General features: G+C 44.1%; 1 protein-coding gene across 1 annotated transcript; it reads right to left on the bottom strand.

The window, feature by feature from the left end:
* Positions 1-359: 359 nt before the first annotated feature.
* Positions 360-3,550, bottom strand: LOC102441778 (granzyme B-like). The gene is made up of 5 exons (XM_006102215.3): positions 3,457-3,550; positions 2,271-2,418; positions 1,642-1,777; positions 1,201-1,458; positions 360-564 (listed from the first exon to the last, which is right to left on the bottom strand). Exons 1-5 carry the CDS (start codon positions 3,515-3,517, stop codon positions 388-390), a joined length of 780 nt encoding a protein of 259 aa, XP_006102277.1. The 5' UTR covers positions 3,518-3,550; the 3' UTR covers positions 360-387.
* Positions 3,551-18,405: the final 14,855 nt, after the last annotated feature.

Here is an 18,405-nt window from a genome sequence, read left to right as displayed (position 1 = left end):
AGGCTGTGCCTGCTTGGTGCCCAGCACCCACGTGCTAGTCCTTTCCTCCAAGCTCGTAACAAAGAGGAAGAAGTAAGACCTTCACACTGAGCCCAGGACCTGAGAGATTCATGTTTTCTCCTAATGGTGCTCCTCTCTGCCCTGGCAGAAGGGCCGGCCCTGCAGGTGCAAGTGTGGCCCAGAAGGAGCTGGGAATAGCTTTGCACGAGGTTTGGGGGGTTGTGGGGGAAGGGGAAGAGGAGGAAGTAGAACAGAGAAGAATTGTGCTATTGGCCTTCTGAGCACAGAGTTAGTGCCTGTGAATGAGGGTCAAAGAATAAACAAATCATATGAGAGTCATTTATTTGGTTGCTGGCACCACCTCCCTCCCCGCAGTGTGGTCCTGGATTAGCTCCAGAGAAGATGTTCTGGGTCCTGCAGTTGGAGGCTTTTCATGGTTTTCTTTATCCAGGGAAGGAAACTGGCGACTTTGGTGAAGACTCGTGGAGGTGTCCCATACTTGTTTCCATAGGAGACAATGCCCTGGATCCCATTTCTACACAGGAGAGGCCCCCCGGAGTCCCCCTGTGGACAGAGAGAGGGATGAACTGAGTAACTTCTCCTGGCCCTGCCCTCAACCCCTCATCCCAAGCCCCCTCTCGGAGAAGGCTGCCTTGCATGGTTTCCACCTTGGAGATAAGCAGGCAGGCAGGTCCCTGTGGTCCCCTGAGCCTGGATGTTGTCACTTCCTCACTTCACCTCAGGTGGCAGCTCCCTCTGCTCCCCCAGGTCCCTGATCCTCTGTCTATGAAGGTGCTGCAGGACTGTGGCTGCATCTACTTTGTAAGGACCCGAGAACAGGCAGGTGGGGCTGACACTAGGCATGGAGAAGGAGCCCATTAACCAAGGAGGAACCCCTTACCTTGGAAGCCACCAGGTATAACTACTGCACACCCAGGGAATAGTTATCTAACTGCTCTGTCCCGGCTTGGGCTAGTATTACAGATTCACCATCTGGAGGAGCACCATGTTTAGAGTGACCATAGGCCGTTGTAGCCTCTCATAGGGCCTATTCCTCTCAGCTCTGGCGGCTCTCCTCTTTTCCTCTTGGGGAGAAAGATCATAGCCTAGAGGGTAAGGATTCCCCACCTTCCTCAGGTCCCAGTCTGTATCCAAACATCCCTCTTCCCATAGCCAAGCTAAGCAGATGTTCAGTATCACCTTAAAGGAAGACTTCTTTTTTGTTGGGTCCCCCACACAGAGTTGAATGGTCCTGTTGTAATCATCAAAGAGATTTTCACACTTCAAATCATTTTGCAGGGTCAGCTCTACCTCCTGTAGAGTGTCTGAGCAAGGGCCATCCCTTGTGACTCGCCCCCAGCCGGCCACAGTGCACTTCTGTCCTGGCCTCGGCAGGTCCTTGCCCCTGGGCAGTCGGTGGGACTTCACAGCATCAGTTCTCTTGATGTTTCTCTCCAGCTGATGGGGAAGAGACAAGGGAGCCCAGGTCAGCCAGTGCCTCTGGGCCTGGAAACCATGATGGGACCCCTGAGTTACTGGGACTGGTCAGGTGACTGGAGTGGGAGGAAAGGAAGCGACAGGTCAGTCAGAAGAGAAACAATGAGATCTCAGAACTGCAAGCACAGCAGGAGGTTTCCTCACCTGCAGTAACATGATGTCATTGGTGAATGTATTGTCATCATAGTCTGGGTGTGGGATGGCTCTTTTCACTGGGATCTTCTGCTGGGTCTTCTCCTGCTTTTCGATGTTGTGGGCACCCAGGGTGACTGTGATTGAGCTGCACAGAGAACAGAGTGGGTGAATTTGGCGGCGAGGGAGAGAGATCTATCCCAGGGATTATGAATGGCAGGTGATAGCTGGTGCAGGGCATAGGGGCCAGGGACTTGGTGGTTCTGCTTCTCAATGACACTGAGGTCAGGGAGCTGGGAGCTCTCTGTTGCCCTCAGGAAATGTCATAAAATTTCTTGCATTTGCATTTTGACCCTAATGCATGTGTTCATAGTCCACCGCTGCTTTATTTGGCCAGTGTGGTTGTTCTCTTCTCAATTGTGTTCCTTGCTGTCACCTCTGACCCTCTGAGCCCAAAGCTTACCTGTCCTATTTCTCAGGCTCTCATTGCCCAGTCATGTTCTCCGATGGCTCCTCTGATGAGGTCTCATGGGCTTGAGTTACCAGGAGTCTGGGGAGCTGCTCTGGGCTGCAGCTCCTGGAATGAAGGGCAGGGTCCCTCTAGGGGTCTCAGGAGGTGTGGCCTGGCTGCGTTCCCTTACCGTCCATTGCAGTGAGCAGCTGTCAGAACAAAGTTGTCTCCCACAAGGACACCGCCACACTTGAACTTTTTCTCCTCATTTCGAATGCGAAGGAAGGCCATGTAGGGTCGGGAGTGGGGCTTGGCTTCATGTCCTCCGATGATCTCCCCTGAAGTAAAATTCTGTTGTACTTTTTGGTGCCTCCCCCCCCGCCCCGAGTGCACCAGGCAGGCATTGGCTTGATGACTAATATGGCTGGCCACTTAGGAGCTTAGGGTAGCATACAGCTGGGAGTAGATAGTAAATAGGTAGTGAGGGGCCTCCACTTTCGCATCTGGAGAGGGAACAGCAACAGGCTGGGTCTGTGACTTTGCCTGACACATAGTTGGTGAGAATACAGGTCTCAGGAACAGGGAAGGCCTGGAGGCTCCTGAAAATTCCTCTCCTGACTTCGCTTGGTGTTGGGTGAGTTTCTGAGGCCCCTGTGGTGCTGTGATGTCCAGGGCAGTGTGCTTTGCAGTGTTGAAGACTTAAGTTTAGGGATCTAGATGCTGACACATGAGGAGATACCAGGTAAGTGTTTGTGGCTGCTTGGAGGGATGACTCCCAATGGGCCTCTGGAGTTGGGTTGATAAGGCCAGTGCTGTGGGATTCTGGAAAGCAGAGAAGTTTGGGGCTGCCAACCTCATTAGCTCATCCTTTAAGGAGAGGACCTGCTAAAGGCCTGGGGATAAAAACAGAGCTGGAGAAAGGGACTGAGGGGCCTTGAGATGGAGCAGAGGAAACAGCAGTCTTCTGGGGACAGTGACCCCACCAACTGTGGGGTCTGCTGAGCTCTGGGCTTCTCTCCTAAGCAGACCCTGAGGACAGCACCTGTCTCATCACAGGCATGGAAGCCAGGACTGCTCTGCCCTCTGCAGTTTCCCAGCCTCTGCCATGCACTTCTAGGGAGTTCCACTCTCCACCTGGCACAGGTAGGGCCTGGGGAGGGCATTGTGCCCACTGGCTTTTCTTGAGAATAGGCTTCTGTCCTGTCATTTCTGCGTGTAGCTCATCCAGCATCATGTGTGTGGGTCTGAGATGGGATGGGAGCTGGGGTTCAGAGCATTCCTGGTGGAGAGCTGGGTCTGGGATGTGCAGAAGGGCCAGGAGGTCTGTGCCCACTGTGGGACGGGTTGGGCCTGTGAGGGTGGGGATGGTCACTCACCTGCCTCTGCTGAGGGGAGCAGGAAAAAGGCCAGCAGGAACACGAGCAGGGGTGGCTGCATCTTCCCAGGAAGGCTGCTCAGGTCGGAGCTGCTGGTGTTTCTCTGTGCTCTGTTTTCACGCCCAGAAGAGGAAGGAAGTGTGGGTGGGCTCTGTGACCTGAGTCCCCCTCTGGTTTTATAGTGCTTCATCTGAGAAGGCTTTCTATGACGCATCCCCACCCCCAAGCCTCCTGCCTGATGATGGTCTCTGTGTGGTTGTGTGAGGAGTATGCAGTGACCACATCAGTACCCACAGGTGATGACACAGAGCAGCCACCTGAGCAGACTCCAGCCCCAAACAGGAACCCAAGGGTACAAGGTGGGGCCTGCTGCATGTGGTATTGACCAGTGGAGGTACTGGAGCCCAGAAACCTGAGTCCCTAGTGATAGAATTCCCAGTGCCTCATCTCCATGCAACTAGGTTCATCAGGGTAATTTCTTTCCACATGTGTTTAGGCCCTTCTCTGTCCAATGGCCAAACATAGTGGAGATGTGTCTCCTTCCTTTATAGCAGCAATTTTCAACTTTTTTCATCTCATGGCACATGAACTAATTACTAAAATCCTGTGGCACACTAAATATACATATTTTTTGCAGAGCTCACAAAAAATAGTTATACTTTTGATTGATTTAAAAGAAGTAATTAAATATCCGTTTTGCTCCAATGTGACTTAAAAAAAATATCAGGTGCCTATCCTTGTATATAAGAATTTCTGGTACCAAAAATTAACTAATCACACACAACCATATTAGCAATGTGACCAATAAAATGCAACTTTATTATATGGCCCATATGTTTATAGGGCAAGACAAGGCATTCACACCAGATAACTATTGTGTTGACTGTTGTCATTTTTTAAAATATATATTTTTTATTGATTTCAGAGAGGAGGAAAAGGAAGAGAGAAATGAAACATCAATGATGAGAGAGAATCATTGATCAGCTGCCTCTTGCAGGCCCCACACTAGGGATTGAGCTTGCAACCTGCGCATGTGCCCTGACCAGGAATTGAGCCATGACCTCCTGGTTCATAGGTCAACACTCAACCACTGAGCCACGCCATAGGCTGTTGGCATCTTTTTATTTGATGACTTAAGGGAAAATAGGTTAGTGGCCCTGACTAAATAACCTGGTATTGCATGTTTTAAAAGTTCTTGTGGGACACTGGTTGAAAATCGCTGCTTTAGAAAGAGCTGAGCATCTGATGGGGGAGACAGAAACATAAGAGAGTAGAGTACTGAGTGGGAAGGGCCATGGTAGAGTGATGCAAGGGGAGGAATAGAACATCACCACCATCTACTAAACAGACATAGCAACCCATTCATCATCACAGTTTCCTCCCGAGGGGTTTTATTTACAAATGCTCCATCTGTCTTGTCAACATTTTAAACAAAAGTACTGTCCTTGACATGTATTGGCCTAGAGTAAGGAATCATTGTCGCCCTTGTAGTTGAACCACTGATTGGCTTAGCCTAGGTCAACCTTACTTTGAGTTGGCTGGGTTCAGTCCCACCCAAACCACATGAACTAGGAGTGGAAAGGGCTGTTTCCCCGAGGGAAGTTCAGGTTACTAAATTGTCCATATCAAATGAAGTGAGAAAGCATGCTTGTCAACTAAAGAGCAATAATTGTCCTTTCAGTATCCTCTGTGCTCTGTGCAGAGCCACACTTCTGCTAGAGCAGGCTTGGCACATGATAGGCTCACACTTGCTAAGCAAATTATGCTGATGAGCTCACTACACAGTGAAGGACTGTTGCTTCTAAATGGCCTTTGCCCACTTCTGTTCAAAGGTCAACTAAGCTTCTCTGAGTGGTTAGAGTCTGATAATTTAAATGTCCACCTTTATGTTTTCTGTTTTTACAATTTTTCTATGAGGAATATTAAGTATCAAAATACATAATTTCAGTATAAACATCTTCCTTGTCATACCACCTACACTCCAAACCTGTCCTTCTTTAAGTCAGCCTGCCTCGTAGTAGACATTTACAAAATAAAGAACCTTTCTGATGACAGTGGTAAATATCCTCATTAAGGAAAGTTGGCCTTGTGTCCTGCAGAGAATGCAGGTGTCTGTTAAGGCAGCTTTGGCAGCAGCCTCTGGTCATGTCCTTGTTTCTTCTTTTGTCCAGCTCCCATTTTGGCATTTTTCTGCTGAGACTGAATCTTCTGCTTCTACTGTCTCAGACCTTAGTTGAAAACCTGAAACTACTTTTCTGAAAAACTGTTAATCGGCAAAAATAAAGGGGCTACAGGATCCCTCATTTTATGCTGTGACTTTTTGGGCTCCATGCAAAGACAGTTCTGTGTAGATGTACAGTTGACTCTAATTTGGAAATATGAAAATCAGTCCATTCTTGTCATAAATCTTTTTTGACAATTATAATTATATTGATGTTTATATTGTATAAAATGACTCATTTAATAAAGCAATACTTTGATTTAAATAATAGGAAAATTTGGAAAGTAGAAAAGAAAAATGTCACCAATTTGCCCAAACCCCCAACACAATCCAATTAATAAAGAGCTAATATGCTAATGGTTGTGACACCCTCATGCAGTAACAGCTGATCAGCAGGAGGCTGCATGCCTGTGGGCTTCAGGGCAGTGCCACAGCGTTGCTTCAGGTACGGGGAGGAAGTGGGGAGGTTCCTGGAGGAGGCAGGACCATCCTGTGGTGGGGAGGGTGGGGTGAGAGCCCATAGCGCCCCACTCACCAGTCCTTCACCACCCACCGCTTGCACTCAACATGCCCGCCACCCACCTGCCAGGGGAAGGAATGCAGTGCACACTGCCAGGAAGTGGCACTTGAAACTCCGCAGCATGCAGGAGGCTTCCACACTCTCCTCCAGTGCCATGATGGGGTGGAGCCACATTGCTTCGGAGATGGGGCGGAAGTGACTAGGAACCCTGAGGAGGCGGGACCAGCCCGAGGCAACTCCTGGGATCAAGGGTGGGGCTTGAAGAAGCCAGAGAAGGTTGGAAGGGTCGGGGATGGGGCTAGGTGCACTAGAGCTCTGGGTGGACAGATTAGGGTGTCAAGGCGGGGCAGTGGGTGGCTGGGTGGGACACACAGATGTGCAGGCCCCATGATTTTGTGTGCTGGGTCACTAGTGTCACCATAAGAAGTTCATTTTAAGTTCTTGGGATCATGCTATATATATAACATGTATATATACAATGTTATATATATTTTATTTATTTTTTTTCCTTTTTACGTTCCTATAGTTTTTTTTTCTCATTTTAAAAAATTAAAAAAAAAATTCTTTATGAGTTAAGGTATTACAAATGTGTCCTCATCCCCCCCATTAAACCCCCATCCTTCCCCCCTCCCCCGCTCCACTCATGCTCTCCTCCCCCTGTTGTCCACGTCCATTGGTTTGGCTTATATGCATGCATTACAAGTCCTTTGGTTGATCTCTTCCCCTTGCCCCCTCCCTCCCCTACTTTCCCTCTGGGAATTAATAGTCTGATCGCTGTTTCTCTGTCTTTGGATCTGTCCCTGTTCATCAGTCTATGTTGTTCTCTATATTCCACAAATGAGTGAAATCATGAGATATATATCTTTCTCTGACTGGCTTATTTCACTTAGCATAATGCTCTCCAGTTCCATCCATGCTGTTGCAAAAGGCAAGAGTTCCTTCTTTTTTACTGCAGTGTAGTATTCCATTGTGTAGATGTACCACAGTTTTCTAATCCACTCATCTGCTGATGGGCACTTAGGCTGTTTCCAAATCTTGGCTATGGTGAATTGTGCTGCTATGAACATAGGAGTGCACATATCCTTTCTGATTGGTGTTTCTGGCTTCTTGGGATATATTCCTAGAAGTGGGATCACTGGGTCATATGGGAGTTCCATTTTTAGTTTTTTGAGGAAGCTCCATACTGTTCTCCACAGTGGCTGCACCAGTCTGCATTCCCACCAGCAGTGCAAAAGGGTTCCTTTTTCTCCACATCCTCTCCAACACTTGTTGTATGTTGATTTGTTGATGATAGCCATTCTAGCGGGTGTGAGATGATACCGCATTGTCGTTTTGATTTGCATCTCTCGTATGATTAGTGACTTTGAGCATGTTTTCATATGTCTTTCGGCCTTCTGTATGTCCTCTTTCAAAAAGTGTCTATCTAGGTCCCTTGCCCATTTTTTGATTGGATTGTTTATCTTTCTATTGTTAAGTTTCATGAGTTCTCTGTAAATGTTGGAGATTAAACCCTTATCAGTGGTATCATTGGCAAATATGTTCTCCCATGCAGTGGGTCTTCTTGTTGTTTTGTTGATGGTTTCCTTTGCTGTGCAAAAGCTTTTTATTTTGATGTAGTCCCATTTGTTTATTTTCTCTTTAGTTTCCATTGCCCTAGGAGCATTATCAGAGAAGAAATGCCTTTGGCATATGTTTGCGATTTCGCTGCCTGTGGATTCCTCTAGTATTTTTATGGTTTCCCGTCTTACATTTAAGTCTTTTATCCATTTTGAGTTTATTTTTGTGTATGGTGTGAGTTGGTGGTCTAGTTTCATCCTTTTGCATATATCTGTCCAATTTTCCCAACACCATTTATTGAAGAGACTGTCTTGACTCCATTGTATGCTCTTGCCTCCTTTGTCGAATATTAATTGGGCATAGTAGTTTGGGTCAATTTCTGGGTTCTCTATTCTATTCCATTGATCTATATGTCTGTTCTTGTGCCAGTACTAAGCTGTTTTAAGTACAGTGGCTTTGTAATACAGTTTGATATCTGGTATTGAGATTCCACCTACTTTGTTCTTCTTTCTCAGGATTGCTGCAGCTATTCGAGGTCTTTTTTTATTCCAGATGAATTTTTGGAACGTTTGTTCTAGATCTGTGAAATATGCCATTGGTAATTTAATGGGGATTGCATTGAATCTATAGATTGCTTTGGGTAGTATGGACATTTTGATGATGTTGATTCTACCAATCCATGAACACGGTATGTTTTTCCAACTCTTTATGTCGTCCTCTATCTCTTTTTTCAGTGTCCTGTAGTTTTTTGCATATAAGTCTTTTACCTCCTTAGTTAAGTTTATTCCTAGGTATCTTAATTTTTCTTATGCGATGGTAAATGGGATTGCTTTTTTAGTCTCACTTTCTGTAAGTTCACTATTGGTATAAAGAAATGCCATAGATTTCTTGGTATTAATTTTGTATTCTCCTACATTGCCAAATTCATTTATTAAGTCTAATAAATTTTTTGATGGAGTCTTTAGGGTTCTCTATGTACAGTATCATGTCATCTGCAAATAAGGACAGTTTTACTTCTTCTTTTCCAATTTGGATGCCTTTTATTTCTTCTTCTTGTCTGATCACAACGGCTAGTACTTCCAGTACTATGCTAAACAGGAGTGGTGAGAGGAGGCATCCCTGTCTTGTTCCTGTTCTTAGGGGGAATGGTTTTAGTTTTTGCCCATTGATTATGATGTTGGCTGTGGGTTTGTCATATATGACTTTTATGTTGAGGTATGATCCCTCTATTCCTATCTTGCTGAGAGTTTTTATCAAGAAAGGGTGTTGAATTTTGTCAAATGGCTTTTCTGCATCAATTGATATGACTATGTGGTTTTTATCTCTCAATTTTTTAATGTGATATATTATGTTTATTGATTTGCGGATATTGTACCATCCTTGCATCCCTGGGATAAATCCAACTTGGTCATGGTGTATGATCTTTCTGATGTACTGCTGGATCCGATTTGCTAGGATTTTGTTGAGGATGTTGGCATCTATGTTCATGAGGGATATTGGCCTGTAATTCTCTTTCATTGTGTTGTCTTTATCTGGTTTTGGTATTAGGGTGATGCTGGCTTCATAGAATGTGCTTGGAAGTGTTCCTTCCTCTTGAATTTTTTGGAATAATCTGAGGAGGATAGGTTTTAGTTCTTCTTGAATGTTTGGTAAAACTCCCCTGTGAAGCCGTCTGGCCCCCGGCTTTTGTTTGCTGGGAGCTTTTTGATGACTGCTTCAATTTCTTCCATAGTTATTGTCCTATTGAGATTTTTAGATTCTTCCTGATTAAGTTTTGGAAGGTTATATTTTTCTAGGAATATGTCCATTTCCTCCAGGTTGTCTAGTTTGTTGGAGTAGAGTTGTTCATAGTATTTTCTAACAATCCTTTGTATTTCTGTGGGGTCTGTTGTTATTTCTCCTCTTTCATTTCTGATTTTGTTTATTTGGGTCCCCTCTCTTTGTTTCTTGGTGAGCCTGGCTAGAGGTTCATCAATCTTGTTTATCCTTTCAAAGAACCAGCTCTTGGTTTCATTGATTTTCTGTATTGTTTTTTTGGTCTCTATGTCGTTTATCTCTGCTCTGATCTTTATTATTTCCTTCCTTCTGCTTACACCGGGCTTTTCTTGTTGCTCTCTTTCTAACTCTTTGAGTTGTAGGGTTAGGTAATTTATTCTCATTGTTTCTTGTTTCTTGCAGTAGGCTTGTAGAGCTATGAACTTCCCTCTCAAGTCTGCTTTCGCTGTGTCCCATAGGTTTTGGATTGTTGTGTTTTCATTGTTGTTTGTTGCCATGATGTTTTTTATTTCTTCTTTGATCTCTTTGGTAACCCAGTCATTGTTTAATAGCATGCTATTTAGTCTCCATATGTTTGATTTTTTTGGATTGTTTTTATTGTAGTTGATTTCCAGTTTTATGCCATTGTGATCTGAGAAGATGCTTGATATGATTTCAATTTTCTTGAATTTGAAGAGACTTTTTCTGTGACCCAATATATGGTCTATCTTTGAAAATGACCCATGTGCACTTGAGAAGAATGTATATTCTGTGGCTTTGGGGTGAAATGTTCTGAAGAGGTCAATCAATTCCATCTGATCTAGTGAGTCATTTAGGATTGATGTGTCTTTGCTGATTTTTTGTTCAGAGGATTTGTCCAATGGTGATAATGGGGTGTTAAAGTCCCCTACTATTATTGTATTGCTGTCAATCTCTCCCTTGATCTCCTCCAGAAGATTTCTTATGTATTTGGGTACTCCTATATTGGGTGTGTATATGTTTACCAGAGTTATTTCTTCTTGTTGGATTGCTCCCTTTAGTATTATGAAATGGCCTTCTTTATCTCTTTTTATGTCATTCAATTTGAGATCTAATTAGTCAGATATAAGTATTGCTTACCCAGGCTTTTTTTTTTCATTTCCATTCGCCTGAAAAACCTTTTTCCATCCCTTCACCATCAGTCTGTGTGCGTCTTTTTATTCTGAGGTGGGTTTCCTGTAGACAGCAGATATATGGGTCATGTTTTCTTATCCACTCAGTTACCCTATGTCTTTTGATTGGGGCATTTAATCCATTTACATTTAAAGTTATTATTGATAGATACTTGTTAGTTGCCATTTTTATTTTTTATCCCTGTGTTCCTTCTTTGTTTCCTATTTTTTTCTTTTTACAGCAGACCCTTTAGCATTTCTTGCATTGCTGGTTTGGTGGTAATAAACTCCCAAAGTCCTTTTTTGTCTGTGAAGCACCTGATTTCACCCTCAATTTTGATTGATAGTCTTGCTGGGTACAGTATTCTTGGATTCAGACCCTTCCTTTGCATGACTTTGTATATTTCATTCCATCCCCTTTTTGCCTGATGTGTTTCTGTTGAGAAATCTGTCGCTAGTCTGATGGGGGCTCCTTTGTAGGTGACTTTCTGTCTCTCTCTGGCTGCTTTTAAGATTCTTGCTTTGTCATCGGTGATTGCCAATTTAATTATAATGTGCCTTGGCATTGGTCTTTTGGGGTTCATTTTGTTTGGGACTCTGTGAGCTTCTTGGATTTGTGTGAGTTTTTTCTTCCCTATATCAGGGAAGTTTTCTTTTATTATTTTTTCAAACAGGTTTTCTATTCCTTGCTCAGTTTCCTCTCCTTCTGGCACCCCTATTATGCGGATGTTGTTTCGTTTCGTGTTGTCCCAGAGTTCTCTTAGGTTCTCCTCCTGCTTTTTAATTTTTTTTTCTAGAAGCTGCTCTGCTTGGGTATTTTTTCCTACCTTGTCTTCTAGCTCACTGATGTGGTCCTCTGCTTCTTCTAGTCTACTGTTGTTGCTTTCTATTGTGTTCTTTATAGCAGTGATGTCATTTTCATTTCTTCTTGGTTTTTCTTAATTTCCTCTTGGTTCTTACACATATTGTTGAATTTGTCTTCCATTATTTTCATCCACCTTATGACCATTTCTCTGAATTCTTTCTCCAACAGGTTGCTTGCCTCTGTTGCCTCCATTTCATTTACTTCCTTTTCTGGTGATGCCTGTTTTTCTTTCATATGTGGGCTGGTTCTTGGTCTCCCAATGATCTCTCTTCTCCAGGTGTTTGGTTATTTAGTCCTCTTCTTGCTGCGTTGATTTTAAGGCACAAAATACAACATTACAAGGCACAACATACAAGGCACTGAACACAAATATATTTACAATATTAATAACCCCAAATAAAGGTGACCACCCGAGCAAAGAGAATTAGGGGATAAGGAAGAAAGAAGAGAAATAGATAAAAGAGAAAAAGAAAAAAAAGGAGTGCAAAAATGAAATTGGGAAAAGGGAGAGAAAAAAAAGTAAGAGAGTAAAGAGAGAGAATGAAATAGAATAAGGGAAGAGACTATATAGGGAGAAAACTCCCATAGAACCGCCAGTAATCCCAACAAATTCCAGCAACAGATCACTGGATATGAATGCAAACTACAAACAACCACTAATATCAAGCGAGGTGAGGTAAAACAGAAGCACAAAAATAACCAGAAAAGAAAAAAAAACCAACAGAAAAAGAAAAAGAAAAAGAAAAACAACCTCACAAACAAGCATAAACCCCCCCCAATATACTCAACAATCAAGCAGACAACAACAAAACAACAGAGAGAGGAAAAAAATTTGGATAGTGAAGAAAGATAATGGAGAGGTGTATATGGATATAGAGCCGGAGATTGGAAATTGTATATATAAGTAGGGTGGAATTTTGACAGGGGGTAAAAAGAAGGAATAGGGAAAATCTAAAGCAGGAATAGGGTAAGAGAAACAGGACAACAAAAGGGGAAAAGTGAGGAAGAGAGTTTTGGCATAAAGGTAATGTTGAGGTAGAGAAAAATGATGCTAAAGGAATGATGAAAATAGAATGTAGAACACTAGTCCCAAAATAAAATAAAGAGAAAATAAAATGACACTTTAAAAAATGGTAAAATGGTAGCAGTAATAATACTGGTTAAAAATAAAAATGTAGTGATTAAAAGGGTAAAATCAGGTGATGAAAAAGGAAAAAAAATTGGTTTCTTAATTGAAGGTGAAAAAAGAATAAAAAATAAATAAAAATGTGCAGTAGTGGAGGTCCTTCAGTTCTACTCTTCTGTCTGGCATGCCTTAGTCCTGCCAGGTATTCAGGAGAGTGTTGAATTTTCCTGCGATACACTGTTCCTCTGTGTTGTAAACCACAGTCCTGATTTTAAAGCAGGCCGTATTTGTTTCCCAGACTACCTTTATTTGTGTTTACAAAAGAGTCAGTTCGTGGCTCTGCCTCTGGGTGGCAGTGTGTCTGGATTGACCTCTGAGGCTATAAGTCCTCTCTATCCAGTAGTTAGGGTTTATTTTCTCTATTGTACTTAAAACTGGTTTGGGAAAGTCCACTGCCCAGAGCTGGTTCTTTAATCGTTACTCCCCACTCTATTTCCCAGGTTCCACAAAAACAACTTTCCCCTGCAGTCTCTGCAAGTGTCCCCAACTGGGCAATCCCATGCACTGGGTTTAATAATCAAACGCAAAGATTTAAGGGGAAGAGAAAAAAACAAGAGCCCAAGAAGTTGCATGAATTCACAACCCTCCACCTTCCAGCTCTGTGCGCTGTCTCCTCCGTGCACTCTCTCTCCCCTGGCACCAAGCAGCCGGCACACTGGCAAAGTCCGAGGTTGCCTTTTTTCATCCAGTCTAGCTATGGGCTTATTTTTAGCGTTCCCTTCTGCCAGCAGCCCTGTGGGAGCCCTTCCACACTTGCGGATCATGCTGGCCCCAAAGGCTGTGGACTTTGTGGGGCGCAGACCTCCCCGTGCACGTTCCTCTACCCAACCTGAATTGCAAACCACACCTTCAGGTGAAATCTGACCTTTCCGTGAAAAGCAGGGCTCCACGTAGTCATGCTGTCCTAGATCCGGTGTTTCTGGGTTAGCAGCTGATCTCTGGATGCCGGGTCTTTGGATGAATACACTTCCAATAACAGCCACTCAAGATGGTGCAGTTTACACAGCTGAGCTGGCGCTCTGGGAGAGATTCCAGCCACAGTCTCCAACTGTCCCCTTTCTCTGGGAGCCCTCCGCCTTTCCTGGCTGCAAACTGTCTCTCAGCTGAATATCCTTTGCTTATTTGGGCTGTATGTTACCCGCTTCAGCTGCTCACTCTATCTGCTCCGGGACAAGGCACAGAACACGTCCGTCTATACCTCTGCCATTTTTTTTCTTTCTGTTATATATATTTTATATACAATATTACTTTTTTTATCTTCACTTAACACTACGATGTAAGAATTTTCCTGTGTTCTTAAAAATCTTATTCAATGAGACTGTAGTCTCTGTTCCTAGTTATTAAAACTTTTAACATGCAGTTAAGGTTTGAAGTTATGAAGAATTTTAAAAACAATTTAATCATAGAGAAAACAATTAAAATGATCTGATTTCAGATTGTCCATTGATAATCATCTTTACTGTATTGAGGTATGAACTGACATATTTTGCTCTCATGTATATCGGCATTTTTAAAAAATAAAAAGGATTATATTAAATATAAGATTATGTTATAACATTTATTAAATATTGAGGTGAAATTCACATAACATTAATTATTTTAAAGTGTACAATTCAGTGGCATTTAGTGTATTCAAAATGTTGTGCAATCACCTCCTCTCTCTAATTTCAAAGCTTTCTCATGACCCCAGAAGAACATTTCATCACACCCATTAAGTTGTGTGTACCCACAAATTAATTGGTACTTAATCACTTTCCATTCTCCCTCTCCCACCAATACCCAACCCTGGCTTTTGGCAACTACTAGTCTCATTCCTGTCTCTAATGGATTTTCATATCTATATATATAAAAGCTTAAGCAACCGTTACCACCGGACGACCAGCCAGTAGTTATGATGCTCACTGACCACCAGGGGGCAGATGCTCAACGCAGGAGCTGCCCCCTGGTGGTCAGTGCCCTCCCACAGCCAACCTCCCATGGTCCCTCCCCCTGGCTCCAATTGGCCCCAATCAGCCCGATCGCTGGCCAGGCCAAGGGACCCCACCTGTGCACGAATTCGTGCACCAGGCCTCTAGTCTATATATATAAAGAGCCAGGGGCCATCCCAACCGAATGGATGACCAAACAGTCTGAGTGGGGCGACCAGGCTGGCAGGGGGGTTAATGAGGGACAACCAAACAACTGAGCAGCAGGCTGCATGGGGCGACCAGGCCGGCAGGAGGTTAGTGAGGGACGACCAAATGACTGAGCAGCAAGCTGTGTGGGGCGACCAGGCCGGCAGGGGGTTAGTGAGGGATGGTCAAACGACTAAACACCAGCCTGTGTGGGGCAACCATGCCAGCAAGGGGGTTAATGAGGGACAACCAAACGACTGAACAGCAGACTGTGTGGGGCGACCAGGCTGGCAGGGGCATTAGTGAGGGATGACCAAATGACTGAAGAGCAGCCTGTGTGGGGCAATCAGGCTGGTTGGGGGGGGGGAGGGAGTGCAGTGAGGGGCAACCAAATGACTGAACAGCAAGCTGTGTGGGGCAACCAGGCCAGCAAGGGGTGCAGTTGGCAGCAACCAGGCTGGCAGAGGGGAGCAGTGAGGGACAACTAAGCCAGCAGGGGCAGCAGTTGGGGCAACTAGGCCGGCAGGGGGGGCAGTTGGGGGTGACCAGGCCTGCAGTGGGGGCAGTTGGGGGAGACCAGGCCCACAGTGGGGGCAGTTGGGGGAGACCAGGTCAGCAGGGGGGCAGTTGGGGATGACCAGGCCGGCAGAGGGGGGCAGAGGGGCAACCAGGCCAGCAGAGGGGGGCAGTGAGGGGTGACCAGGCCGGCGGGGGGAGGGAGTCAGTTGGAGGCAACCAGGTCAGCAGGGGGGTGCAGTTGGGGGCAACCAGGCTAGCAGGCAGAGACAGTCAGGGGTGATCAGGCTGGCAGGGGGGCCAGTAGGGGCGATCAGGCAGGCAGGCAGGTGAGCAGTTGGGAGCCACTGGTCCCAGATTGGGCCTAAACCGGCAGTTGGACATCCCCGAAGGGGTCCCAGATTGGAGAGGGTGCAGGCTGGGCTGAGGGCCCCCACCCCTGTGCACAAATTTCGTGCACCGGGCCTCTAGTTCTGTATATTTCATATGAAAGAAATCATCTAATATGTGAGCTGTTGTGTTTGGCTTCTTTTGCTCAGCATAATGATTTTGAAGTTCATCCAAATTGTAGCACATATCAATATTTTTTGCAGCAAAATACTATTCTGTGTGTGTGTGTGTGTGTGTGTGTGTGTGTGTGTGTGTGGTGTGCCTGTCTTAATTTGTCTCTTTATCTTAAATAGACATTTGGGTTGTTTCCAGCTTTGGGCTATAGTGACTAATGCTGTTATAAATATTTGTGTAAAAACTTCATTGTTGAGGATATGTTTTCATTAGTCTTGGCTATATACCTAGAAATGGAATTATTGGGTCTTATGGTAATCCTAAGTTTAAATTTTTGAGGAATCACTAAACTGTTTGTTGTACCATATTACATTCCCACCAGCAACGTACCATATTACATTCCCACCAGCAAAAGCATTCTCTTAAATACTTCCATTTCTTTACATGTTGCCAATATTATTATTATTTATTATAGCCATCTTAATGGGTATGGAATAGTATCTCATTTTTGTTTTGGTTTACATATTATTAATAACTAATGAGGTTTAGCATCATTCCCTGTGTTTGCTGGGCATTAGTGTATCTTCTTTGGAGAAATGTTGACCTTTCTCACCATCCTCATTCCTGTGTCCCTCAATATTTTCATTGGGTTTTCAAGAGTTCAATCTTGAACATAGCCACTTTGACATGCTATGCCCATTAGGCTGAAAATGAAAGGGCGGAGAGTTCAGGGAAACCTTTCTTCTAACTTCAATGGCTAGTCAAATGGCCAAGGCCATGTCGGAAAGTTCTCCAAAATCCAGAATTAGAAATATGAATTAACAGGGGAAAGCTTAGTGAGGTGGCAGACACGTGGAAAGAGTATGAAAAGGGTATCTTCCTAAGAAAGAACTCAACCTGGGGAAAGCCTCACTGGAGAGACTAAGTTTCTTTCTAGACGTGATCAAAGTTGAATCAAACTAAGAGATGGTAAAATTAGTCTGGACTTGTAATTTTAAGAATCTGTGTCTCAGGATAAATTAATAATAAACTTATATCTGGAAAATAAGATATGAGTAATCAGATAAAATAAGATATGATTAGTACAAATGAGAAAATAATGTCTAACATCTTAATGCTGGCTAATATTTATTGATCTCTGACTGTAGATTCTCTCTTAATCCTCTGAGTTAGTTATTAATATTTCTTTCATGTCACAAACGAGAAATCTAAGACCCCGCGAAGACAGGGGGCTTGCTCTATATCACTCAGCTCATAAGAGTGGAGGGGAAACAGTGTTTAGAATGCAGGGATGTGGTTCCATAGTCTGTGATCTTAACCACAGCTCTACAAACATCATCATTTATTATATTGTCCCAGGAATCTGGGGGAAAATTAAAGAGGTATTGAAGAATAAAAGTTTTGTCTATATGTCTAATCTGGGACTCTTGTTCAATTAGAAAGGGAGGTATCTCAGTGGCTACCATATTGTGATGGAAAAGTTCATTTGGATCATGTATTCCCTTTGCTCTTATCCTTTCCCTGATGTTCTTCCCCAACATGCAGCAGAATGTCATGCCTGGCCCATGATGGACAATGAATCCTCTTGGGCCTTAGCCTCTCACCAAATCACATCTAGTGCTTATTGCAAGTGGGCAGGGCCATTCCTTGTAGGCAATGACAATGGCACAATGACATGACACTCACACATGGCATTTGAGGCTCCTGCTATACGCCAATTTCCCTGAGCCTGATCATTCTCAAGTTATGCTACAATTAAAACCTACAGGTATAATGGGCCAGAAATTGGCTGATCTGATGTGTCCATGAGACTCCGCTGTGTTGTTAAGAAGAGATTCCTCCCTCAGTTAGGGTTAGCTCTACATTCCTATTAGGAGGGTGGAGTGACATTCAGAATTTCTGGAGTGTTTACATGACATCAAAAACAGTTTTAAGGGAGAGACCTGTCAGTGAAGGAGAACCTGGGTTATGTGTTAGTGTTGGGAAGATTGTGCTTCCATTTGGCCCCTGTAGTAGTAAGGATGGGGAGAGAGGGCAGGGATGAGGAGAGAAAAAGGTCTATAGGACAGATGCACATCTATGAGATTTCTAGAGTTTTGGCATCCACTAGAACACTTTAATTTTTTCTATGGCCCAGCCAGCAACAAAGAGCAAGGTTGGGGATACTTCAGTAAAACTCTGGAGTGGGTACATGTCTGGGGTGATGAGTGGAGAGAGGACTATAATGAAAGGGGGAGGAGAAGTGAGCTTGGGTGAAGACAGTGTGCTCATCCTCACCAAACTGGTATTAGTATAACAATAGAGACCCCCCCAAAATCAATTGGTGTTGACTGTGCTTCTTGGTAGGTGACAGTTGAAATGGAGCCGTGTTTTGAGATGTGATGTTGCCTCTGAGGTGACCTTGAATCAACATCCCCCCCCCAACTCCCCACCTAAAGATCTTATCTCCCCCGGAACTTAGCCCACCAAGGTCATTTTTCCCCTCAAAGCATTTAGTTCCCACAAGGCCTGAAGGTCACACCTCACCCTTCTGGTGTGAATAGGTTCTTTCTCTTCCCAT

Source organism: Myotis lucifugus, unplaced genomic scaffold, assembly GCF_000147115.1.
Source record: "Myotis lucifugus unplaced genomic scaffold, Myoluc2.0 scaffold_406, whole genome shotgun sequence".
Lineage (NCBI taxonomy): Eukaryota > Metazoa > Chordata > Mammalia > Chiroptera > Vespertilionidae > Myotis > Myotis lucifugus.
The sequence above is the reverse complement of the archived record's forward strand: the minus strand, read 5'-3'. Positions and strand labels throughout refer to the sequence as shown.